General features: G+C 46.5%; 1 protein-coding gene across 1 annotated transcript in view; it reads right to left on the minus strand.

The window, feature by feature from the left end:
* Positions 1-27,982, minus strand: part of LRRC75A (leucine rich repeat containing 75A) — a 167,861-nt gene that overhangs the window by 117,372 nt on the left and 22,507 nt on the right. The window contains exon 2 of the mRNA XM_030536450.1: positions 1,239-1,367. Coding sequence (XP_030392310.1) covers positions 1,239-1,367 — 129 coding nt within the window. The remainder of the gene's footprint in view (positions 1-1,238; positions 1,368-27,982) is intronic.

A 27,982-nucleotide genomic window follows, 5' to 3' on the forward strand; every position in this document is an offset into this window, starting at 1 on the left:
TTATCAGTGCAGAGCACTTCTGAAACTCTCATCCCTGACCAGGAGCTGAGCTCTTTGGAATACCTGGCCCCTACATTCTAAGCTGAAGAGGACTCGGGTCTTTACTGAGGTTTGTGATGAATGCTCTAGCCGCCAACAGGAAAAATAGAGAGGAATCCAAACCCTGCGGACCATTCATCAGAAACCACATGCTCCCAAGTTCTGCAGAGGCAGATGAAATGGGGCCTGCATCCCAGCCACTCCTGCAAAACATACCTTGACTGATGAGGTCCGAAACCAGAATCACATCCATTTCTGTCCATCCCTAATTTAGAACCATCGTTCAAATGCATTTTCCATGACTCAACAGGGCCAGATCCTCCTCTGGAGTAAATTGGCATAGCTCCCATTGACTTCAGTGGAGTTACTCCAATTTACACCAGTGGAGGATCTGGCACGTCACCATTAAAAGCTGAAGCCGGGTGGGTTAGGAACGTTTCTGCCATAACGGTAGCTGCCATACGAACTGGTCTAATATTGATACACTGCTTTGAACAACTCTGTTTCCCTTTCTGACTTTAAAGAGAGCAGCACAGGGCCAGTTCTCCCCCACGCCATGATAAAACAACCAGTATGATGGAATGGAAAGCAAATCCTGGTTCTGACATCACAGTTCAGTCCCTTCACCCCAGCCAATAACTATTGGGCTCAGGCTATTCCTTCTGACTGCCACGCCCTCCAGGCCCCGTGCTGCCAGCTTTGCTCACAGCATGCTCAAACGGGGGTGAGAAATCTGTCAGCTGAGTACTCGCTTCATTTAGAGACACAAGAGGAAAGACAGGCACCGCAGACATCAGAGAGAGAAAAGGTCTAGGAAGTCATCCTATCCATACCCCTGTATTGTTCCACACAGTAGGTGCCTTAGTGCTTTGCCCAAGCAAATGAGACAGGAGGAAAGAGCAAAAACAGGGAATATGAAAAAACAAAACAACAGAATTAACTAAGCACTAAATGCACATCATTCGGGTTGTTGGCAGTTCACAGAGAGTTCTGTGCATCGATCCACTCTCCCCACAACAGGACATCTCTACTCGGAGGATCACAATCTCTGTGTTAACCCAAAGGTATTTTGTGCGGCACCGATTATTAAAAACAAAAACAAACAAACAAAAAGCTTCTCATTTACAACAAAACGACATTTCCCAAATGAGCAAGTGACTAGAACTGCCTTGGCCATGTAGTTAGAGCGAGTTACCTACCGGTTTGGGGCAATGGATGTATCTAGCAAGACTGATGATCAAGTCATGGGTGATTGGATCCACCAGGTTTCGGAAGCTGGCATATCTATACAGGACGTCATCCAGAGAGGTCGATTCCATCCCTAGGTCCTGCAGAAAACAAGAGCAAGGTTAGTTACACTAGGAGGTCGATGGCAACAGCCCATTTCTCACAATTCACCGGTGTTAGCAGGCTCAGGGCAGTAGCCAAAGAGCTCAGACGTGCCCATCTCTAAGTACCTTGGCTCGCTGGCGTGGGCACACTGGCATTCCAATGCTTTACCTGCACCACGGAGAGCAGACGACGGGCTCCGGGGCTGTCAACTGGCATGCTTCATAAGCAATACATTCACTGATTAAACTATACTTGGCAGGCCTGATTCGCCTCACTCCCCAGGGCAAGCCACAGGTGACTCCACTGAAATCAACAGAACTATGCCAGCATAAGACCGCTGGGAGGCAGAATCTGGCCCAGGGTGTCCCAAGACACAGCAATGTAAAGAATTTTTGGCACAACCCAGACAATGCTATTAAACACACGAGTGTATATCGACCATTCCGCTCTTTAGGTTTTCATAAAGGGCTGGAGGGGGGGGGGATTAAATACAGCGTATTCAATTTACTTCACATATCTTCTCTCATCTATTAGCTGTCCTTTGTCCCTCGAGAGCAGCTCCCTGGGGATATTGCAGTGCTACTCAAGCTTATTGGCAGATTACAGTGCGTTCTGCAAACAAAGCAGCTACTTCTGTAAGATAAAGCCCTTTGCTCAGCTTTTAATACAACCAGGATGCCCTTGTGGTTAGGGCACCGGGCAGATTCCAGTTCAATTCCCAGCTCTGTCACAGACTTTGTCTGACCATGGGCAAGTCACTAAAATCTCTCTCTGCCATGGTACTGTGCCTGTAAACTAGGGTGTGACAGGTCTGGGTTTCAATCCAGGCCAGTGAGGGGCTGTGTCACTGTGACGAACTGGAAATGTTCTTAATGTTTTCTCTGAATACTGTGTTGGTGCCTCAGTGTCCCCATGGCAGTTCTTAAGTATCTGGCAGAGCAAAGGGCCAGTGCACCTAAATGCCTGACACTCTGTCTCCTAGCAACTGATGGTCTGGGCCTCTCCCCTGCAAAGGTGCCAACTGAAGGTGTTGGAGACAAAGGGATCAGGTGACCTCCTGGCCCGGGAAAGAAGCTGAGCAGAGAGGGGGAGCTGGGAGGGGTTGTTAGTCTGGAGCTGGCTGGGGTCGAGGAGTGGAGGGCAGATGTGGGGGGTCTGGCTCACTGCCCCCCAGAATGGACCCGGCTGAGGGGTCCGGTTCTCTGTATCTACAAGCTCTGTTTTAGACCCTGTTCCTGTCATCGAATAAACCTCTGTTTTACTGGCTGGTTGAGAGTCACGTCTGACTGCGAAGTGGGGGTGCAGGACCCAGGGGCTTCCCCAGGACCCCGCTGGGGTGGGCTCACTGTGGGAAGCACACGGAGGGGCAGAGGATGCTGAATGCTCCAAGGAGAGACCCAGGAGGTGAAGCCGTGTGAGCTTCTTGCCCTGAACAAGTCTGCTCCAAGGGAGAGGAGGCTCCCCAAAGTCCTGACTGGCTTGGTGGGGAGCAGTTCCAGAGCATCGCCCGGTGACTCTGTGACAGTCACCACTTGGTCTGTAGCCCTCTCGTGAAAACACGCACGCACACCCTTTCACAGCTGGGATGATATTCCGTCCTTCTCGACACCTCGCATTCTAGGCACCATCTTCAAAGTGCAACCCACACCAACACAGCGGTGGTCAAGCTTGTCTCCTGTTCTGTAAAGTGTTTCTGTCGACAGACCCCTGGGCCTGGCCAGAGAGGGAAATTCACTAGTTGCACCTGCCTTCACCGGACAGCATGGAATTGGTGCTTTACGAGTTAACACTGGATTTAGTATGGGAGGTTGCTACGCTCCCCCCAAAGCTGCCCTGCTAACACTTCTGTGTCAATGAATAACGGTGACATCCCGCAATTCATGACTTCTCGTGTGGGTTTTGTAAGCGAGGGTGGCTAGCTCTCCCTCTGGAAGACCCACTTGCCGGCTGAGCCCAGATGCCAAGCAGCACGTACGCAACCCTGCACTCAGATGAGTCACATGCTGCACATTTCAGATCCTGACAGGCTGCCTCCATTTGCCCTCACGGAGCTGATGGGGGCTCTCACACTTGGCCAGGAAGGAATGGAGCCATGTGAATGTTCCCCAGAGCGGACCCAGGAAATAGGGCAAGATGGGAACACAAATGGGATGTCTCTAGAGAAAAGAAAACAAAAAACAGGAAGGACCAAAACAAAACCCACAACCCAATGCAGTACAGCATGAATATTTTAAAAAGGGCCAGACATTCTGACTGCCCCATATCACACCTGTAGATGTGACAGCTTGGATAATGACCAGACTAATCAGCTGCGTGCTTCAGGGCACAAGCTGCAGTCAGGAGTCATTTCCCTTGTCCTCACGCTGCACAGTAGGTGGTGCTAACTTTTTATGCGGACAACCATTTTATAGCAGGGAAGAGAATCTCCCCCACCCACCTCCCCAGTGTCCTTACTGCCTGCTTCTCAACATCTCTTACTCCGTGGGACGCATGGTCCCCGGGCAGGGTGACCAGATATCCTGCTATTCAGGGCTTTGTCTTATAGAGGACCCTATTACCTCCCCCCATCCGGATTTTTCACACTTGCTATCTGGTCACCCTATCGCGGGGGTCACATTTTGAGCACACTGGGGTAGGACACTGCCTGGGATGTAGTCAGGTGTTGGGCACTTCCAGAGATGGGTTAGCAGACTAGATAAAAACATACTCTGATCCTGAAAGGCAAGTGTAGCTCCTTAGATAGGTCCTTCCGTGCACAAAGGATCTAGGGTGACCAGACAGCAAGTGTGAAAAATGAGACAGGAGGTGGGGCGTAAAAGGAGCTTATATAAGAAAAAGCCCCAAATATCGGTACAGTCTCTATAAAATCAGGACATCTGGTCACCCTAAAAGGATCCCCAAATGCTTTGCCATCACCCTCTACATACAATCCACAGGAATCAATTAAACTCCCACTAAAATTCAGCTAGTGACAAAAAGCAGCCTGGCAACTGTTTCAGAGTTAGAAGAACTGAGCTTTTTTTTACTGGGAGAGAGATTCTTTGCACAGGTGGCCTGACGCTCTTGGAGAAAAGAGGGTCTTTTCTTTTTTTAAATGGGACGACAGCAAAGTAAAGTCTAAATAAATAAAATAAAAAGCCAATTTACAGCCCAAATAATAAGTAGACTCCAGGAAAACTATTGCAGCTTCTCCAGGCTTGTCCTAACAGGCTTCCCTTCCCAGGGCGAGGAAAGCATAATGACAATGACATTCTGGGTGCTAACTCCAGCAGTCATCGGCTAAGTCACATATCAGATGGGCAGCCTATGAAACTGAACCGGAGACTTCCTGAGCCAAAGACACAATTCTATACCCTCATATGAGACTCGATTAGCTGTGAGTAGAGCTATAATCATAGCCGCATTAGGATATGCCAATTAAGCTACAGAGTCCAGCCATATGGACTGACAGCATCCAGCACGAAAGCTTTTCTGATTAATTGTATGCATCATGGAAGCACCGAGGGCCCCAAATGAGGAATCAGGGCCCCGTTTGCTAGGTGACAGCCAAAAGATGATCCTGAACAAAAGGTGCTGAAATTCCCAAACGTATCCACTGGATCGAAGGTGGGGAGGGGATGCAGAAGCAGCTTCTCTAAGACCAGTACATAATTCTGCTTCAGGACCTTGTAGACAATGCACTAGAAATTCTTCTTTGCTGGCCATTCTTTGTGCATGCCAACATTTTCAAAGATACAGCTTAATATGGAATCATTCAGGAGACTGAAGAGAACAATGACAGTTCTCCCTGCCCCAAAAAAATCTTTTGCCCATCGAAGTCCATCCCACCCTAGATCCACCACTAAGCAAGGAGACTTTCGGATGGAAAGGCAGCCTTGATCCTAGCAAATAAACTCATAAAAGGGAGCAGCCTTCCAGAGTAGCAAGCAAAGCAGATTCTCAAAGATAAATGCCTGCTGTCAACCTGTGCTATAAATCTCCCTCATCGTTCATAATACATCAAAGGCTTAACAGTTTGCAGGAGCCAATTCCACACCCAGCTGGTCCTCCATAGACTTCACCTCTGAAGTTCCATCCCAAACAAGGAGAGATTCTGTTGCAGAACATTTTAAAGCCTTCAGCCTCAGATGCCTGCAGAACACAACAATCAGCTGGTTTATCTCAGAAATGGGAGGCTTGAACCTGGAACCCTTCAGCTTTCATCCAGACTCAAGGCCCAGCAGAAATACAAATGGATGCTAAACCAGCAGCCAACAGAATAGCTGTAGGAGCTTTACACGTACAAGTCAGCAACACCAGGAAGCAACAGCATGCCCTGTCCTGCCGTGTTTGGGCTGGGTCTCATGAAAGCACTTGTACCGATGGATTTTGTGCAGTGAATTACGCCCCTGAACGAAAGTCACCCTGTTTTTCTCGTTTGACGCAGGCATAAAAGAGAGATGTTAACTTCCACAAAGTTGGTAAAACTAGGTGTAAGTAGTAAGGTAGCAAGAGGCATTGTCCTGATATGACTAGAGCAGACATACTTTGCCTGCCACTGGAATGCATGAAACAGCACAGATCACTATCACATTTAGTTTTTCAAAAACATTGCACATGGAAGCAGAAGTGGTGTCATTTTTAAAACCATTTTTAGTAGGTCCTTTAAGCTCTCTCTGCCTCTGGTTTCCCCATCCATAAACTGGAGATAACACACATACATCTCACAAGGGATTTTATGACTATTATTAGCTAACGGTTATTTGGCATTTTGAACACAATGAACAGTGAGATCTGTCCTAAGCAACAGACACAAGATGAACTGCATAACAGATTGGGCCTCTTTCTCAATTGCCCTGCTCCCGGTGCATTCACACCAGTACCAAGTGGCTGTCAGGTGCTACTGAATCACAATGGTATTGTCACAAGGTGACTGGCCCCTTTAAGGGGAGATAAGGCCAGCTCTACCTGTGACTAAATCAGCTGCCTCCCAGCTGAGGCTGTGGGACTAGGACTCAGTTGAGATTCTGAAGAGCACCTGGTCCGTAAAGGGTACGTCTACACTGACAACAAAAAACAGCACCAGCAGCAAGTCTCAGAGCCCAGGTCAACTGGCTCAGGCTCCACTCAGCTCAGAGACGCAGCAATGGGGGTGGGTCTCAGAGCCAGGACTCCAGCCTGAGCGGGAACATCTGCACTGCTATTTTCAGTCCGGTAGCACAAGCCCCAGGAGCCCAAGTCAGTTCCAGTGGAGACGTAACCCACAAAGGCTGATGGGGTGAACTGCAGGGAGCAGGTAGGCTGCTGAAGGATATCCTGGGTTAGACCAAGGAGCTGACTTGCCCGAAGTCAAATTATGGGTCATGTCTACTCTAGACGTTTGTACCTGCTTTAACTTCTCAGATAGTTAAAGCCACACAACCCCCTTGGCACGGCGCTCAGCTACGGTGTGAAAAATTCCCATTCCTGAGTGCAGTAGCAGTGGCGACCTAAACTCCAGTGCAGACACAGCTAGGTTGAGGGAAGAATGCTTCCGTCAACCCAGCCACCATTGCGCAGGATGGCAGGGTTCCTAACAGAGCCAGAAAACCCCCTGCCAAACCCACAGCATACCGACCGCTATGCCTACCTTCATGCCTCCAGCTTCCATCCCGGACACATCACACGATCCATTGTCTACAGCCAAGCACTGAGGTACAACCGCATCTGCTCTAACCCCTCAGACAGAGACCAACACCTACAAAATCTCCACCAAGCATTCTCAAAACTACAATACCCGCACAAGGAAATAAGGAAACAGATCAACAGAGCCAGACGTGTACCCAGAAGCCTCCTACTGCAAGACAAACCCAAGAAAGAAACCAACAGGACTCCACTGGCCATCACATACAGCCCCCAGCTAAAACCCCTCCAACGCATCATCAAGGATCTACAACCCATCCTGGACAATGATCCCACACTTTCACAGGCCTGGGGTGGCAGGCCAGTCCTTGCCCACAGACAGCCTGCCAACCTGAAACATATTCTCACCAGTAACTGCACACCGCACCATAATAACTCTAGCTCAGGAACCAATCCATGCAACAAACCTCGATGCCAACTCTGCCCACATATCTACACCAGCGACACCATCACAGGACCTAACCAGATCAGCCACACCATCACTGGTTCATTCACCTGCACATCCACCAATGTAATATACGCCATCATATGCCAGCAATGCCTCTTTGCTATGTACATCGGCCAAACTGGACAGTCTCTACGGAAAAGGATAAATGGACACAAATCAGACATTAGGAATGGCAATATACAAAAACCTGTAGGAGAGCACTTCAACCTCCCTGGCCACACTATAGCAGACCTTAAGGTGGCCATCCTGCAGCAAAAAAACTTCAGGACCAGACTTCAAAGAGAAACTGCTGAGCTTCAGTTCATCTGCAAATTTGACACCATCAGCTCAGGATTGAACAAAGACTGTGAATGGCTTGCCAACTACAGAACCAGTTTCTCCTCTCTTGGTTTTTACACCTCAACTGCTAGAACAGGGCCTCATCCTCCCTGATTGAACTGACCTCGTTATCTCTAGCTTGCTTACTAGCATATATATACCTGCCCCTGGATCTTTCCACCACATGCATCTGAAGAAGTGGGTATTCACCCACGAAAGCTCATGCTCCAAAATGTCTGTTAGTCTATAAGGTGCCACAGGATTCTTTGCTGCTTTTACAGATCCAGACTAACACGGCTACCCCTCTGATACTCCACAGCATCATGCCACCCCAGCTACGGGGCCAGCGACACTCTGCTATAACCCCTACCGTATAGACTGGGATAGCTATTGCAGAACCGGGGGGGCCACCCAGTCCACAGCCCCACTCACTTCTCAGCACGCACACACTTTAAATGGTGCTCACAGCCCTTGGCTATTGCCAGCTGGGAAGAGGACTAAATGTACCATACAGGATCTCTTTATACTGGTCTAACAGCATCCACTCTCGAAGCTGTGCTGGTATAACTAGACAGGTAAAAATCAATACAACATTCAAGGGCAGACCAGGTCTAAGTCAGGTACAGGGCCGACTCCAGGCACCAGCCCAGCAAGCAGCTGCTTGGGGCGGCCAATGGTGAGGGGCAGCACGTCCCGATATTTGGCGGCAAGTCCCTCACTCCCTCTCAGAACGAAGGACCAGATGCCGAATTCTGCAGCAGCAGCAGCAGAGCTGCAGATGCCAATCGCGGCCTTATTTTTATCCCCCTCTCTCTCTTCTTCTTTTCTCTTTTCACTGCTGGGGCGGCAAAAACCCTGGAGCCGACCCTGGTCAGGTAGAAGAACCAGAACCCAGGAGGAGTCCTGACCTCCTACTCCCCATGCTCCCTGGCACAACACCGCAGTCTCCGACCACTACCAATGATTTTAAATGATCCAAAGAGCAGCAGCTGACAGCGCCCCGCAGGCAGCCACACATGGAAGTTGTTAATAACTGAAATGAAAGCGTCCCCAGTGCTTTAATAAAGAAAATGAAAGTGAATAATGACTCAGCGCTAGTTCCAATTCAGCGTGAACCACTAAGCTTGGAAAATGCTTCAGTTCATGATAAATGGGTCATGGGGACGCAAGGCCTTTGCAAGCAGCGAGGCTGTGACACCCTGCAGGCTGGAAGCAAGCATCTGCCCTTCTTTCATTTGTTTTGTTAATACACTGAACTCAGGAAGTTATGGAGGGATCCTGCGTGGAGTGGAACTGGGAATCTCAGACTGGGAGCAGCAATGCAACGGTTCTGCAGTTTGCAGAATTTAGGTGCGTGATCCTGGCACTGATGGAGTTAAGGTTGCCAGCAGAGCAGATTTTCACTGCAAATCTTCCAACGCAGTATAAAATATTGACTCCAGGCTGAAACTTGGCACAAACAGCCTCAGCCCAGAGAGTGGGGAATTCTACAGTTTAAAATTAAAATCCGTTGGGCTGTTTTTAATTTCATGGCAGTACCAAAAAATTGAAGTTAATCAGTTAGCGCGCCTGTTGCTTATAAACTACTTAGCTTGTTTTTTAAAAAATAACTACACACACCAGTGATCTGTCCTATGTCCACTGTCATGCTGGTACTTTAAAAAAAACTATTCTTAAATTATACCCACAGAGTTCAGAGATATAGAAATAATGGATGATCTTATATACTGCACTACAAATACTTAATAAGGCTACACTACAGTGTTTGCTTTTAATTAGACAAGAAAGAAGACCCAACTCATAATTCTTAGAGAGAGTTATTTAGTTATACAGTTTCTGGAGGTTGTTGGTTTTTTGTTTTTGTTTTTTTAAAGAACAAGAGAAGTTCTACAACAACTGCTCAGAACTAGATTGATTTAAGAGCCTAGAACGTAACCATGTGTATTCCAGATCAGTGTTTCTCAATGACTGGTCCATGGACTAGCGCCAGTTACTGAGATCTCCCTGACACAGTTTAGGAAGGCAGCAAGCCAGTTCCTGGTATCATAAAGGTTGAGAAACACTGGTTTAGAAAGTGAAATGGATCAGTGCTACATCACAGAGACACTAGAATCATTTAGAGTGAAGTAGTTTCTAGAATTCAGAGCCACTTCAAACCGTGCAGATTCTAAGGGCCTATAACTCACTTTTAAAATGTGTTCTAGAACTTAGAACCAACTGGGTTCTAGAGCTAGATTTTTGAGAGGGGAGGGGATTCTACAACCGATCTGTTTAGTTACTAGACTACAGAACATTTTGCATATTCCAGTTCTATTTAGGAACAAGAGAGAAAGAGAGAGATTAACCTTTTCATGGAAAAATTATGCTTTCTCCAAAGACCTCTTGCAGATTTTGCAAATGTTCTCCCGGATATTGGAGTCTGAGGCTGTAGCAAGACAATCAGCAGGTGGACTATTTTGTTTTCAACTGGTTGACACATTGTTGGTGCTTTTGACACAAACTGTGCAAAACAAAAGTTGAGCCTTCCGTCTCTGGAAGAGTGCAACCTTAATACAGAACCAGTGAAAAACAGACGATGCCATTCACTTTGGGCTGGATAACCTTTATCTCGTGACTATTCATTTGCTCATATGCATGGTGCCATAAACTTCACTCCTCCGCTAACGGCCAGTGGGACTATTTTCCCAGGAGAATACAGCATAACCGCTTCCCGAGTCTCTCAGATTTATGGTGCTTCAGTTATCAAGAGCAAAGGCTTCATTCCCACCCCTGCTGGTAACAGGGAGCACACAGCATGCCAGTGCCAGGCCAACTCTAGTTTCCATTCAGCAAAGTCTGGAAAGAGACCTTCCCACCAGTACGCGGCTCCCTTCCTACCTCTGCCAACAGCAACTGCTGCTGCTTCTTTCAGTTTCTGCATGCAGCACGGCAGAGCAGCACAGCTCCAGGGAGCAACGCACTAGTCAATGTGAACCACTAGCTGGTGAGAACTCTGCACCTGCACTCCGAATGACTGGCTGTGAATGAGAAGTGATCAAAGGGACAGGGGTTATATGGTTATATGGACTGGCAAAGTGGAGGGATGTTGCGGGACCATCAAGAGAAGGAAACGCTGGAGGTACTATGGTAACACATCACAAAGATCCTTGGTAAGTTCAAGTATAAATGCCAAAATTTAAACCTCTAGATCTTCGGGTCCAGCTGAGCTCAGCTCAGCACAGGACCCAAGAGGAAGGACAGAAGTGACTCAACCATCCTTCTGCGATCCCAGACATGGAGCTGGCAAGCAGCTGCGGTGGCCCAGCTCCCAGAGTAACTTAGCAAAGCCTTAGAGCGGCTGTAAGTTACATCAGCAGGAACAACATTTCCCACTCCCCAGCCTATTGTGGCACGGGATTCCCTGCTGCCCAGGTCTCCCCTGCTGCCCTACTAGAGAAGAGGCAGGCAATTCCCTTCTATTCCTGCACTTGGCAAGGCAGAGTTTTTCCCAAGTAGAAAATCAACATGGGTTTCAAGATTTGGGGCCCCCATTTGAGGCTGGAAAAGCCTTTGCCCAAGGCAGAAAGACAGGGACTGAGGTGAGGTCTGCTTGGATTTTGCCTGCATTTAGCGGGAACCCACTTAGGATCAAAATGGGTATATCCTACACAATCTGTTTCCTGAGCTTGCAGCATGGCTTGGGCATTAAGGAAGGCTCCCATCACTACAGTGACTCCTCCCTTAATGCTGTAGTTCTGTTCCTGATAAATGCGACTTTAAGTGAAACGATGTTAAGCGAATCCGATTTCCCCATAAGAATGAATGTAAATGGGGGGCAGGGGGTTACACTCCGGGGAATTTTTTTTTTTGCCGTACAGTACAGTTCAGTACTATAGTTGGGAGGTGCCCCCACCTTACCCCATACAGGTACAGCTCACCGGCACTGGAGACAATGAGGCAGGCAAGGAGGCTGAAGATGCTGTAGGCTGGGAGAAGCACGTTGACCAGCAGCAGCAGCAGCTTCCCCTATCATGCAAGCACTAGGGGCGGGGGCCTCAACCCTCGGCCCGCCCACCATCCCCTTTCCCCAAGCCTCCATTCTTAACCTGCCTCTTCTCCCCCCGCTCCCCTTTACTCCACATGCCACGTCCTCGCTCCTCCATCTTCCCTCCTGAACGCCGCAAGCCAGCTGATTGCCGCGGGCAGGAGGCGGGGGAAGGTGCTGATCCGTGGGGTCTGCCGGCAGGCGGGAGGTGCTGGGGGTGGAAGGTAGGGGAACAGATGGGGGGCTGCCAGCTATGGACAAAGCAGGCAGCCAAACAATGTTATAGCAAAGCACTGCACAACTTTAAATGAAGCACGTTCTATAATTGACCAGGGACGTAAGATTGAAACAATATTAAGCAAGAGGACGTTAAGTGGAGAGTTACTGTATTATCCATCCACGCTTTGTAGCTCCCGCTCTTTGCCATTTTAATTGCATAAGTTACCCTTCATTTCCCTTAAAAAAAAAAAACATGCAGAAATTCTCGAGCTCAGTGTTTCCTTAGGGGAAATTCCCCACTGAGGAACAATGGGAGTTTGCATGAATAAGTAACAATTACAAGAGTAATCACGTTTGAATCCAAGACCTGAAGATCCATAGCAAAAACCTCTACCACTCAAGTTAGAAAAAATAATCCTTAGAGCTGGCAGCAATAGTAGGTTGTTATCTAGTGGCTGGTCCACAGGGAGACATGACACACTTTGCCAGTGTGAAATGTTAGGACTGAGCAAACATTGAGTAAGGTCTTTGCAACAGTCATAGGATGCCCTACAATCATAGGGTGTCACTGGTAAAGAATGACTGACTGACTGCCACTGGCTGACCCCAGGGGAAGCTGGTTTTCAGAGCTGGGTAGAGTGATCCTGGACATACAGCTTTCGGCACCCCGGGATCTTTTGGGATGGAAGCAGGCTTATTATTGTGCCACTTCTTTTTATGGATCTCAAAAACCTGGCAATTCTCCTTAAGCTAAATTTTAGAAGTAGGAAAATAAAACCAGTGATTCTAGGACACCCGCTCTCCTGGGAGAGAGAGAATCTTTTGCAGGAAGCCTTCTCCCCTGCCTTTACCACAGATGCATCCTCAGCTGCTCCATAAATCTCACTGCTACACCAGCACTGTCCCTTGCCCCCAGCCCCTCCATGTGCAATATGCATTTAATAAGCCTTACAACGTGCCCTGTAGTTTCTGATGTTGCCACTCAGAAACTTGCGCATTGACACTGTCGTATTGAATTTTTGCAAGCTTCTGAACACATCTGTTAAGATCAGAACATACATTTGCTCTGAAGGAGCTGAACGTCAGAGGGGGAAAATCGCTTTGGGATGAGGTGAAACCGTAGCAGTCCCATGACACTCATTTTGCTCCTCCCCTTTGCCTATAATATCATTTGACCTTTGTTTCATTTTTGATCTAACTGTATGAGGCCAAGACAAAGCAGAGGCCCCATGAAGCCACCCTGGATAGCTCACCAACTTGCAGGAACCGACAGAGAAGCTTACAGCCTCTTGCCACAAGCTACTTATATTCAACAGAATGCAGCAGCGTAAGGGTATTAGACGTCAGGAAAGCAAATTGAGAGTAATCAATAAATCAAATAAGAAAGGTCCAGTTGGAGGAAGTACTGAAACCCATCATCAGTATGGAAGAAGTCCAGGAACTCTTCCGAGATGCCATAATTAAAGGCATAATAGAATACATTTACTTCGAAATAAACAAGGAGGAGGAAGCGGCTAATGTGACTTCATGAGGGACTTCTCTGAGATCTAAGGCTTCTAGGGAACAGATACACACAGCAAAAAAAAAAAACCAGAAAGTTAATATTAGATAAAAGCATCCAAAGAACAATTATAAAGGGGCTTTTAAGCTATCTTGGGGGAGAAAGGCGGCCCATTAAAATATGAACAAGAACTCAAAAACTGGCTGAAAATCTGAAGTTCTTTTTTCAAAATCTGACTTTAACAAAAAGAAATAATGAAAGGCAGTTAGGAAATGAGGAAGGCCTTATAAAAACAGCTATTGATAAACAGCACTCGGGATTACTTGGAAATTTTAAACCTATACAACATGCATCTGGGGGGACTTAGGGGAAGTATCAAAACAATAACAAACCAACACCACCTAGCTCTAATAGAATGGTTTACATGCCATACAGATTTTTAAAAAATAATTCAGGGAGAACAGGGAGGTACCAGAAAACAGAAGGAAAGTAAAAGTGATGCTTCTCTTCAAAAAGCATTAAGTGGATAATCCTGGTAATTACCGTTCCATAATTCTAACTTCTAACCTTTGTAAAGTAACTGAACAAAGACTGCACTAGACTGCTAGAGGATCCTAACCTTAACTAGGAAAGATCTGATGCTCCGCAATCAACATGATCATGAGAAGTAGTAACCAATATGGATTATGAAGACCTGGCCTGAAAAACTTCATAGAATTTGGCATTTTTTATCTTAGGAGAACATCACAGCTTTTCCTAATTGTTGCCATGACAAAAAAACAAAGGGTACAACTAGGAGCAATGGGATGAAACCAAGAAAGGGAAATTTTAGGATAACGGTGAGGGAAAAAACTTCCTGACCATGAGAGCTATTAAAAACTGTGTAATAGGTTCCCAAGGGAAGCAGTGGATTGGAACACAAAGCTAATCTGAGCAAGACGACGGGAACTGTTCAACAACCTCCAGTTATGGTCACACCTCACAATCCCAAACTCCCTCTCCTGCCTCCCTGGTGGGGATTTAATTGCAAAGGCAATAATACAGGAGCTACAGGCCCAATGATATTATTCATTTTCATATTTAACTCATTTTAAAAATCTCAATTTTTGCAACTGAAATGAAGTGTTTCCAATCTGCCATATCAGAGCATTGAAAGGAAGGATAGGCCAGTGGTTAGGGTGCTAGCCTGGGATGTAAGGGACCAAGTTTCAATTCCCTGCTACAGACTTCCTATGTGATCTTGACCAAGTCACTTAGTCTCCCAGAGTTTCAGTTCCCATCTGTACAATGGGGATAACAGGACTGCCCTGCCTCTGGATAAAAACATTAGATTGCAAAGTGTTTGGATATTACTGTGACTGGGGGAGTGGAGATACATTATACAAAATAGATTTTAAGAGCAGCCCGTCACAGATCCTTGACAACAGGAGAAAATCCTGCACTGGGGAAGCAGACTAGATCCAACCGACCTTTTCCATCTCCAATATCTATTACTATAACTTTGCAAATCAAGAGAAGAAATGCAGAGAAAGAGACTGATCGATTTCTCACCTCAAACGCCCAGTTTCTCTTCAGGTAAGATTAGATAATCAGTTGTACATTTCGTCCGTTTGTGTGCTGTGGGTTCTCAAATGTTTCGGACTAAGTACCTTGTACCAATAGAAAACCAGTTTGGAAATGAAAGTCTTTTCCAAAGGTCTGTTAATTGATTTCATAGAACACAGCAGAACCCACCATTTGCCTCGGCCCAGGTTTTGGAGCATGTGGGTGTTGAAACCCAGGACAGAGCCCAAAAGAGAGCAGAGACCTAGAGCGATCAGATGGGACTGAGAGCCATACCCCAGCACTGAGGTCATAGGAGAGTCCCAGCCCTTATCCAGCTCTCCAGCAAGAGCCACACGCCAGCACCTCTCCTGAATCAATCACAAGATGGACCAAACTAATCCAAACTGAACCCGGCAAAGGGAGTAGCTGTCAAAGAAAGACAAAACCCAGCCACAAAACCAGATAAAGGTTTGCACTTGGAAAGTCAACTTTCCGATAAGCTGTCAATAACCACTAAGCTGCAGGTCAGTAGGTCACTCATGGATGGGGCAATGTTTAAATAGTTCTTTCACTTTGAATGTGGAAAATAATTAAAAAGAGTTTTCAAAGCAACGGTCACTATCGCAGGAAATAGTAATAATATCACTTAGGAGTCCCAGCTGTGAACCAGGACCCCACTGCACCAGGGCGCTGCGCACACACTTAACAAAAAGATGGTTCCTGGCCCAAACAGCTTACACTAAGAAATCACCATCAGTTTCACCAGGAAAATGAGACAGATGCAGCACCCGCTAAGCAGTCATGGAAATAAAGGAGATCAGCCATTCAGGATCAATAAAACCAGCCTGTCTCCATCTAATGCCAGACAAACCAAGCTAGCTATTCCCATCCACTTTCAAAGATTACAGCACAGCATCAAATCATGATCTGTCAATTGGTTTGTGAGGCTTAGTATTGAGTTTTCGTGCATGAGCAGGTGGGAGGTAATGCCCCTCGAAGTCATGAAGATACTTAAACACTTGGTGTTAAACATATTTTCCCTTATTAAACCATTTGTCACTGCAACTTCAATTTCATTTGGGAAAAAAAAACGTCCAAGCAACTGGCCAGGACTCATGACAAAGCAGAGCATGGCAAAATGCCAAGCCTGTTCTTTCTGTACGTCAAGTGAGGATAAATGTAAGGAAGAGAGTCTACGTTTTAGGGGAGAAGGAGTAAACATTTCACTGGCAGATTGACATAAATAACAAACGCAGCTGCCTGGCCCTACTCTGGGGGGTCAGAATCTCAGAAAGATGAATTAAGGGCAAAGATAAGATGATGATGCTATACAGATACTAAACAACAACAGTTAATAAGGGACGTGCAAGGCGAATGTGCTGAATTATAGTTCAGACTGCAAGGCGAATGTCATTACCCAGGCTGGAATGCAGCCAGGATACCAGGGCGGGTGTTCCTCGTCTGGAACATGCTCTTGGATCTTTAATGACTATACCAAGCCACAGCCTGAGCTGCACACGTCATCTTGGTTATCACAGCAGGTAGGAGCCTGACATGGAAAGGGCTGGGAGCTAGCGTTCAAAGGGATTGCCATAACCCAGACACGACTAAAGGCTCCATTTTGAGAATTTCAGTCAATCAAATCCACCATTGCCTGTCACACAAGCATTAGCCGTAGCTGGGTATTAGCAGGAACTCCGAAGGGATGGGCATTACTCATGTCCGCCTTTAAACAACAGGAGTTTGCCTGTTTCCCGATTTTGTGATAAATCTCCCCAAACTGCCCTTGGAGATGATAGATCATTAGAAACTGTGACCAAGGACAAGATCTAGGAATCCTGGCTGGCACCCAAAAGCTTTGAGCAGATGGCCTCAGTCTCTGACCTGTCAATTTCTCTCATTACCCTACAGCTCACAGTGTTGATCTGGCAGAAAATTCACATGAATAAGGGCCACTTACATATGGGTTTGCAGGATCGGGCGCCTGGATGCCATCCATGCAACACCTGTCATCTGCTCAGCTCAGCAACTGCTGAGTACCAGCATGATAGGTGCTGGGTGACCTTTCACCATAAATCCCTTTTCTCCTGACAGACAGCTCCATCTTTCATGGCCAGTGTGAGCACACCTCTTTACATGGCTAAAATCCAAAGAAGGCCAACGCATCAACCTTGCAATGCAGTCACTCTACTAATGCCTCGGCTGCTGCTGCAGCTCACATGGAGAGCTCCTCAAGAGAGCATTAAAAGGAAATATGACAAGTTTAATCAAGAGCCTGCCACTTCTATCCTCTAAAGGAGCAAGCCTGAAAGACCCAGTGCAGACACAGAAAGCCCAGACAGCAAGTCACAAGCAGAGCTTTAATTTACAGAAAGCATTTAAGAGGCACTGAAGCTGTGCTAAATAGTCGCCTGTGAATGTTTGCTTTGCTTGCTGCACCTGCTCCAGATCTGCAGTTTCTAAAAAGGCTGGGCTCACAGCAGAACACCAGGGCAAGTTAACAGTGTATTTAAAACCCTCCCGACCCCTGGGCTTTTCTTATTAACACCTTCCATTATTAAAACTGAAAGTTATAAAAGTCTCAATTCACTATCTGAGGTCACACAGCAGTTCAGGGGGTGAGCCAGGAATAGGACCCGTTTCTTGATGGCCAGTCCAGCATCCTAGCTGCAAGACGACACTGCTTCCCTGGGTTCTATCCCAGCCTTGAAGCACTGTTGGGTTTTGGCTAATTTACTTCACCTTTGTACAGCTTAAAACTTACACAGGCATAGCTGTCTCGGCTAGGAGTGTGAAACAAAAATCACACAGCCATGTCTATAAAATTCTCAGTGTAGACATATTATGCCACAGAATAGTGATCCTGTCGGCACAGCTAATGTTGTTCAGGGATGTGGCATTACTACACCAGCAGAACTCATTCTGTAGATTTGGACTTAACATCAGTTCCTCCATCTGTAAAATGGAGTCAATGATACTTCCCCTCCTTAGTAACAGGCTTGGAGACCCAGGGCTGAAAGTGGATATGCAGTTACTGTTAGGGTGACCAGACAGCAAATGTGAAAAATCGGGACGGGGGTGGGAGGGTAATAGGAATCTATATAAGAAAAAGACCCAAAAATTGGGACTGTCCCTATAAAATCGGGACATCTGGTCACCCTAGTTACTATTAATGATATTTTCACTTTTGTTTCTAGTCAGTTGCACCTTCAGCCATACATGCCTGCCCAATGGTGCAGTGCTCGGGTACACCAACCTCTGGAGCCAAACAAAACTTCCCTTTGTTTTATAATTGATCAAATCATTTCTATTAATATGAGGTTTTTGTTTGTGAGGTTTTGTGTTAAGCCCTGTTTTGTTTGAGCTCAAGAAACTCCTGTCCTTTGGTGGTGAGGTTAGGCACTTTATGGCCAGTTAAAGGGCTCTTATTTGCAAGCTGGCTAGCACATTCTTTCTCACACCCACAAATATTTATATATACATCTACTAAGGCAGTCCATTAATTGCAGTTAACTCACGCGATTAACTCAAAAAAATTAATCATGATTAATCAGAGTTTTAATAGCATTGTTAAACAGAATACCAATTGAAATTTATTAAATATTTTTGGTATTTCTGCAATCTCTTTAGTGTGAAAACGCAACTTACAAATGTGGGGGGGGGGGTTGGTTACATAACTGCATTCAAAAACAAAACAATGCAAAACTTTAGAGCCGACAAGTCCACTCAGTCCTACTTCTCATTCAGCCAATCGCTAAGACAAAAAGTCTGTTTACATTTTCAAGAGATAATGCTGCCCACTTCTTATTTACAATGTCGCCAGAAAGTGAGAACAGGTGTTCACATGGCACTTTTGTAGCTAGCGTGGCAAGGTATTTACATCTAGATATGCTAAACATCCATATGTCCCTTCATGCTTTGGCCACCATTCCAGAGGACATGCTTCCATGCTGATGACACTCATTAAAAAAAAACAATGCATTAATTAAATTTGTGACTGAACTCCTTGAGGGAGAATTGTATATCTCCGGCTCTATTTTACCCTCACTCTGCCATATATTTAACGTTATAGCAGTCTTGGATGATGACTCAGCATATGATCATTTTAAGAACACTTTCGCTGCAGATTTGACAAAACACAAAAGAAGGTACCAATGTGAGATTTCTAAAGCTAGCTACAGCACTCAAACCAAGATTTAAGAATCTGAAGCGCTTTCCAAAATCTGAGCGGGCCGAGGTGTGCAGCATGCTTTCAGAAGTCTTAAAAGAGCAATACTCGGATGTGGAAACTACAGAACCCGAACCACCAAAAAAGAAAATCAACCTTCTGTTGGTGGCATCTGACTCAGATGATGAAAATGAACATGCACCGGTCTGCACTGCTTTGGATCATTATCGAGCAGAACCTGTCATCAGCATGGACGCATGGCCTCTGGAATGTTGGTTGAAGCGTGAAGGGACATACAAATCTTTAGCACATCTGGCATGCAAATATCCTGTGATGCCGGCTACAACAGTGCCATGAGAACACCTATTCTCACTCTCAAGTGACATTATGAACTAAGAAGTGGAAAGCATTATCTCCTGTAAATGCAAACAAATTTATTTGTCTGAACGATTGGCTAAACAAGAAGTAGGACTGAGTGGACTTGTAAGCTCTAAAGTTTTACATTGTTTTATTTTTGAATGCAGTTATTTCTTTGTACATACAGGTAATTCTACATTTGTGAGTTCAACTTTCATGATAAAGAGATTACACTACAGTACCTGTATGAGGTGAATTGAAAAATACTATTTCTTTTGTTTTTTACAGTGCAAATATTTGTAATCAAAAATAAATATTAAGTGAGCACTGTACACTTTGTATTCTTGGTTATAATTGAAATCAATATATTTGAAAATGTAGAAAATATCCAAAAATATTTAAATGAATGATATTCTATTATTAACAGTGTGATTAAGCACACAGTTAATTTTTTTAATCGCTTGACATCTCTAACACATAAACACAGGCAGTGTTGTGCGTACAAAAATAAAGACACACTTCATAAATATGTAAAGAAAACAGACATTTTGGAATTGGGATCTTTGAAATAACCCATATTTTAAAATATAAAACAGGAAGTTATGGTTTCATTTTATGGATGTAAAATTTAATATTTTTTTAAGGTAGGTTTTTAGAAAAGGAAATGGGCCAGGGAGGAAGGGGAACTGATGGGTAAAGATAGCTCTGCTGCCGGGGCTTGGAGCAACTGAATCCTTAGGGGTATTGCCATTCATGATCATATTTCTTTCACTGTTTGACATAACGGAAGAGTCTCACTAAACACACTGTGCAATTGAGTAAGGGTTCTTGTCATCCTTGAAAAAAACACAGAGCCTATAAGCTTTTCATTTCATCATCTCCCCGGTCTTCACCTGCACAAATTATGTTCATTACATTAATGAACTGAAAGGCTTTTGCTCCTGTTGTACATGAACATTGTGCATTTCATACGACATATTTCCAGTTACCTACCTTGTTCCTGTATCTTCACCACAGGGCCAGTGGCTGAGGGGAGAACAGAGCCCAGGAACCCTGACTCTCAGCTCCAACCTGAGAGTGGTACGGGGGAAGAGCACAGATAGACTTGACCTTTTACCTTTCCGTACATAATCCAGGCATAAAGTTGCACACACCTCACAGATCAAACACAAAATATGGCCTGAACAGCACCACTGGGGATTTAGTTCTTTCAAAACAATCACGCTGGCTACAATGGTCCATTTCAGTCCAATATCCTGTTCCAACGCAGTGGCCAATGTCAGACTTCAGAAAACCCCCAAAAGAAAGTCCCTAGAATGCAGCTTAACAACTGTGCAATGCTGTACATAGGAGAGAAAATTCCTCCTTGACTCTAGCATGATCAGCTGATGACCAGAAGCAGGATATCTTACCATGCATAACCACAGAAGCAGTTACTTCTCCTACTACTACTACCTACCTCTCATACAGCACTTTTACCCATAGATCTCAGAGCTCTTTACAAAGGACGTCAGTATCATTATCACCATTTTAGAAATGGGGGGAAACTGAGGCCCAGCGAGGGGGAAGTGACTTGCCCAAGGTCACCCAGCAAGCCAGTGGCAGAGCCAGGAAAAGACCCCAGATTTCCTGAGTTCCAGTCCACTGCTCTATTCACTAAGCAACACTGCCTCCCCATAGGTGACTTTAGAGACCAGATCTCCTTTTACATCCCATTCAAACGTTTCTTTTCAAGGACCATTCAAGCTTCCCCATGATGCCTATTCAGAGGAGCTCAGCCCTGATCTGAAAGAGAGAGGAGGGGAACCAGTCAGTCTCCACAGCTTGTACAGCTCTCGATCTCTCTGTTGACACCACCTCCAAACATTGCCCAGCTATTTTTGCGGAGCGTGCTAACACCTGGGGGAGAGTTGTAAAGTCCGCATGTGGGCAGCTCCCCCCGTGGGCTCTTAGTGAAAGTATACGGTGAATACTTCACGCACTGTCAGGTTTTCTCCGTTACAGCTCCCTATTCACCTTCCCAAAAATAAACAGAGATCTCCCCACCTTCAGTCCTTGCAGATTCAATACCTCAAGTGAGATCATCCCTTCCCCTCTACCCCCTCGACTCAGAGAGCAGAGAGATCAATCCGTCCCCTTCTGAAAAGTTCTGTCCCTGCCAATATTACCAGGGATTGCCCTGGAACCATGGGCTGCATCCTGCCTGCCTTTCGCATCCACAAGTCAAGAGAAAAAGCAAAGGCTTTTCTCAGCTCCACATGCACTCGCACAGGAATGGTATTTGACACTCCCTCTACAGCACAGGCCTACAGGCTCTGAATACCAAGTGTCTGCCAAGCGTTTGACTGAATGGCATCAAAGGGCAGGCCGGACCCTCGACCTCTGCATTAACTAGCGCCTCTGCACAGCCAGCACCAAAAAGGTTGGGGGGTTATTTTTAAGTATTAAACGTGTCCTGGCAGATGCTCCACACTTATTCTGCATACTGAATGCTGGCGACGTCCGGAAGATCAGAGACAGCCAGTGTGGCTCCCCAAAGAAAATTCTGCCCCGTGCTTCGAGATCTTTCTGGATGAAAGGCGCTCTACAAGGATCAGCACAGACTTGCATACGTCTGCAACAGGGTGACCTAGGGTGATTTACAAGAATGGTGATGGTGCGAAGATCGAATCGGGCGTGGCTTTTGATATTAAAAAAATCAGCTTGCTTTCTGAAAAAGACAAAAGGTGAGGGTGTTTCCCCAGCCTGCGAGCCCAAGGTCTAAGGAACAGGATATTCCAGTTGCCAACTAACAAAGTAGAGGAACGAGTTGTGTTGCCACCAAGCATGAACAGATGCTTTTAAAAGTGTGTTAGCTGGTCATGGTTAACCCCAGGATCTTTGGCAATATCTTCACTACAAAAAGAGGTGTGTTTTTCCATGGAGATAGTGACCTTGCTGCAACAGCCTAGAGGAGTCAAGGCACCGGTAGCTAGTCAAGGTCGACCTTATACCAACCCACCAGGAGTTGACCTTAATGACTTACACTGAGATAAAATATACCCAAGTCTCCCTCTGCACTAGGATTTTATAGCGAGAAAGCGACCTGGAGTTAGCTATCGCAATGCAAACGCAAACCTTTCCTAACCTGGGGCCAGATGTTTAAAGGTATTTAGGCACCTAAAGATGTGGCTAGACACCAAGTGGGATTTTACAAAATGGATACCTACCTAATTGGCATTTGGACACTAGGCACTTCTGAAAATCCAGCCAGGCATTTATCTGCATCTTTAGGTGCCTAAATACCTTTTCAAATCAGTCCACAAGCTCCTGGGGCTGATGCGAGGTTTAATGAATAAATGTTGATAAAGTGCTTTGGCACCCAGGACTGAAACCCACTAGAGAAAAGAGTGTTATTTGTACTAGTGAGCAGCGGCGAACGAGGCACCAGTAAACCAGTTCATTTGCCCCTGCTGTGCAGCCTCCTGGAATAATCGCTGACTCTGTCTCACGCTCTGTAGCCCTTCAGATTGCTAGCCGAGTTGGCTCCCCTAAAAGCCCTGCTAACGCTCTCCGGTTCTCAGGCCTTTTGTCTCATCCTGCGCGTGCCAGAGAACTCTTCGTTGGAAGGTGTGTGCGCTTCTACGTCTGCAGCTCATTAGTTTCTCACATGATGTTTTCTCTGTCCTCCACTACCGGCTCGCAGCATCCATCATCTCCTCGTTCACTTAACCACGGCTCTCCTGCAACACTGGGGCTTCGAGTGCTCCCCCACCAGAGCAGTGCAATCCAGCTGTGCAACCAAGATTACACGGCCTCTTGCAATGGAAACACTGGGGGCCAAAGGTTTTTAAACTAATGGACCAGGTCCTCAACTGGTGTAAATCAGCATAGCTGTAGGCGACGATTTCCCCTCTGTCTGACAGGTGCTTGACCCCACCCGCCCCGCCTCTTCCCGTTCCGCCCTCACCCCACCCCCATCCTGCCCCTTCCCAAAGTCCCTGCCCCACCCTGCCTTTTCCCACCCCAGCCCCCTTCCCACACCCATTCCAACCCCTTCCCCCAAGTCCCCGCCCTGCCTCTTCTCCCTTGAGTGCACCTTGTCCCTGTTGGGCGGCAGGGGGATGGGAAGCGCTGGGAGGGAGCAGGAGGAGGGGGGACGCGGAGCTCGGGGGTGGGCGAAGGAGGTGGCGGGGGGAGCTTGGCTGCCGATGGATGCGAAACACTCGCTAATTTTTCCCTGTGGGTGCTACAGTCCCAGAGCACCCACGGAGTTGGCGCCGATGAGCACAGCTCTATTGACATCAACAGGCCAGATTCTTAGCTGTGTCTTCTTGGCATTCATGGTAGCCTAAGTTGACGACACCAGTCTCCAAAGTAGTGAAGAATATCACCATTAATTCAAGTAAGTCTAGTATCAGAGGGGTAGCCATGTTAGTCTGTATCCACAAAAACAACGAGGAGCCCAGCGGCACCGTAAAGACTAACAGATTTATTTGGGCAGAAGCTTTCGTGGGTAAAAAAGCCAATTCTTCAGCTGCAACGGACGCTCATTACAGACCACATGAGATATATTCAGGGAAGCAAGACAAAAAGACAGCAGAGAAAGTCATTGGAAGGCATAAGCATACAAGGAAAGGCTGGACAAGCAACGAGGGAAGAACATTACAGGAAAAGTGTAAACAAGCCAAGACTGCTGAGAAAACAGAAGTAAAAGCGTTACGCAAAAGCAGCGAAGAAATCAGATTTGGGAGTGCCCCTTTCCAATTCTTTATCAGCAGGTCACAGTTCTGTTCCACTGCGATTCTTCATTTTCTGTGCCTTAATTGAGAAAACCACTTCAACATCTAATTAACTTAAACTTGTGCTTAAAATCCCATTGAATTCTATGGGACATAAGCAGCCATTTAAGTGCTTTGCTGAATTTGGGGCCTTAATAAAGGATTTCACAAAATAAAGATCTTTCATCTACCTCCCTCATGCCCCGCTGCAATCACTTTAGGGCAGCCCAAATTATTATTCTGCAAGAAAGCATTTCTCACAAAAGATCTGGGTGAAAAAATAAATAGAATTTACATCCAATGAAATTTGCAGGTTACTGAAGTCCTACCAAGGATTTGGTCCTGCCCTGCTTGGCATACATTCACCCAAGAAAAGCCTCATTTACATCTGCATGCATAATTGGGTAGTATAAAGATTTCAGGGCGTTGTCTCCCAGTGAACTTTCCCTTCCAAACTATCCAGAGTCCCAGGGATAGAATCCAACTCTTTGCTGGACAAAAACAGCACCAGAACATTCCCAACCATTCCAAACACTATAAAGGCACTAGAAAACGTACTGCACGGGACAACCATGCCTGGCGAGAGGAAGATGCCCTCTAGGCCTTTTCCTGCAAGGTGGTATGTGCCTTCAGATCCATTTGAATCAATTTATATGAGGCAAGATTCATCCCTGATCAACCAAGCTGTACCAGGGCTGAGTTGGGCCCCGTCTGCCTCATCACAAAGTTCAAAACTACCTTTAAAAGAAAGGAGAACAGAACGTGCCATTATTATCTGATCACTACACAGGTGCACGGTTAAGTCTAGCTGGATTCAAAGGTATTTTTTGTGGCTGTTCCAGTCATTCCAATGGAAGCCTCGTTCCTCGGATTTCACCGGCTGCATTAGACACACACGCACAAGCAGAACAACGCTTTTGCTGAAGACAGAGAAGCCGGTTTGCAAAGTTATGCTAGCAAAGGGCTGGTCTAGAATAGGAAAATGAGTGGAGTTCAGAACCACGTAAGCATGGTCGGTCTAGGTCCCTGATCACTGTCTTGGTCTACAAGAGATGCTAAGTGCTGCTTAACCACATGCGAGTTAAATCCCAGTCATTTTCGGAGGCTAGGCCGCAGTTCGGCAAAGCACTAAAGAAGGGCTAGCCTGTAAGCACATGCTTAAGTCCATCCCTATTCAGTCAAGTTCTTAAGCATATGCTTAAGTCCCATTAACTTCAATGAGATCCAACATACATTATTAATATTAAGCACATATCTAAATGCTTTACTTAATCTAGGCCCTGAATAAACCCTTTGGCTACAATTTCCAAATCTTGGTTGCCTAAAATTAGCCATCTCAATTCATAATTAGACATCTAAGACACTGGCCTGAATTTCAGAAGTGCCGAGTCCCTACAATTCCCGTTGTCTTTAATTTACCAAAGGAGGTTGTGGATTCTCCATCACTTGAGTCTTTAAATCAAGACTGGCTGTCTTCCTAAAAGATACGCAACAGCGTAGCGGCCCATCATTGTGTTTGATACAGTAACCGCTGGGTGAAATTCTATGGCTGGTGTCAAACAGAAGGTCAGACTAGATGAGCATGAAGGTCCCGTCCAGCCTTAAAAAATCTATCAACAAGTGCTTTACGGCATTTCGTAAAAGTGCTCTGTAAACCTTAGCTAATCAGTCCCCCGGAGAAGCAAGCAAATACCATTGCACGGATTATTAGACAGAAGCTAAAAGATCAACTTTTCAAAAGCACACAACTCCCATTTTCAGAAATGCCTGATGAGCCTAAATCCCATTGGCTTTCAATGAGAAGTAGGCTCCCAAGTCAGATATGAAAATGGGACTTCAGCTCTTAAGTGCTTAGGAACCTTAAGAAGCCAGTGGCAAAGCCGGGTTTAGTGCCTCCATCCTTTCCTCTCTTGCTGTCCCAGACGCTCAGGGCTACTGGAGGATTTTGTGTCCAATTTATATTTGTAAGAAATCCCCTGCCAGACACTGTTCTGCATGGAAAAGCTTCCACTACCTCTGTGTCCCAGGCTGAGCATGACCCTGTGTCCTGACCTGCCAAGCGGGCTGCACACGTGCACGTCATTCACCAGAGCAGCTGCCTCCATCAGCCGCTAGAACAACTGCCTCGGTGAAGAAGTCTAAGCCAGCAATGCTGCCCTGTGGTTAGCGCTGCCTTTCCACCCACTAAGGCAAGGGAGTAGCTCCTAAACCTATTGATGCCACAACAAGGCAAGTCAACTCCAGCCCTAAAAACCCCATGTTGCTAAAGCAAATTACTAACAGCATCTCCATGCGAAGAGCAGCAAAGAATCCTGTGGCACCTTATAGACTAACAGATGTTTTGGAGCATGAGCTTTCGTGGGCGAATACCCACTTCCTCAGATGCATGACATGCATCTGAGGAAGTGGGTATTCGCCCACGAAAGCTCATGCTCCAAAACGTCTGTTAGTCTATAAGGTGCCACAGGATTCTTTGCTGCTTTTACAGATCCAGACTAACACGGCTACCTTCTGATACTTGACTCCATGGGAAGAGTGCAGCCGAGCGGAGAGGCCCCTCACACCGGCTAGGTTGAGAAAGAATAGACAAGAGAGCTCTGGGAAATGGCCAAGCCACGTGCCTGAGTCCGATGGGGCACCTGTGCTCATCCATCGCCACCCACTAATTTCACAAACTGCAAGCCGGACGTTAGTTCCAAGCCAGTCCCATGTGGCCCATGGCACTCGGTGCTTAACACTGCATCACTCTTCCGCTAGCATAATCCCACAAGGCTGACAAGAGCCAGAGACGCCGCGGGGGCTCTGCCTCTTAAGAGCCGCCCCCCCGCCCCTCCGGCACCTTATCAGCACCCCACGCCAGTCTGAGCTGCACGCCCAGTCTCCCAGGAAACGAGGTCTGCTTTTGGTTGATCACCTCCATGCGTTGTTGTTCTTCCTCACTTGTTTGACGGCGGGATGGGGGGAAGGAGTCAGAGAAGCACTGCCGCTGCATCCTTTTCAATTTTGCATGCCCCAAATTGTGCATCCACTCCGTGCCACGTTCCACACACAGCAATGACTGCACACGGGTTAACTGAGAGCACGGCTAATGCTAGAGCATGCACTATTGTACAGCACAGAAGATAGCAGCTCTACAGGTCAGAGTCCCCATGGCCCATTCCTTTGTCAGCAGACTCAAAAAACCAGCAGAGGCTCCAGTTTTGCGGGGTGGCTTTTGATACGTGGAAACTCGCATCCACTGGGAGCCATAGGAAGTTCGATTCGTTCCACCCAAGCCAACAGGCACCACAGGGCAACGACCACCAGTTGCAATAATGGGGCTGGATACAAAGCGGCGGCACCTAGCGGTGAAGGGCTGTTTCATTACCAGTCGCGTGGACCAGCCACTTCCCTGCAGTGTTACGCCGTACAGGGAGGTGCCTGCTCCCAGAGGCAGCAGCCCCTGAAACGCTCCCAGCACCAGTGTCATGCACCCCACTACTCGGCGATCCCTTCTGCGGAGGCAGCGGAGCCTTCCTGGGACAATCGACTCTCACGAGACGCCGTGTCCCAAGGATATTTGCACACGTGCTCCAGCAAAGCCTTTGGCACTGGACTTCCGCCACAGCAT

This window comes from Gopherus evgoodei, chromosome 17, assembly GCF_007399415.2.
Source record: "Gopherus evgoodei ecotype Sinaloan lineage chromosome 17, rGopEvg1_v1.p, whole genome shotgun sequence".
Lineage (NCBI taxonomy): Eukaryota > Metazoa > Chordata > Testudines > Testudinidae > Gopherus > Gopherus evgoodei.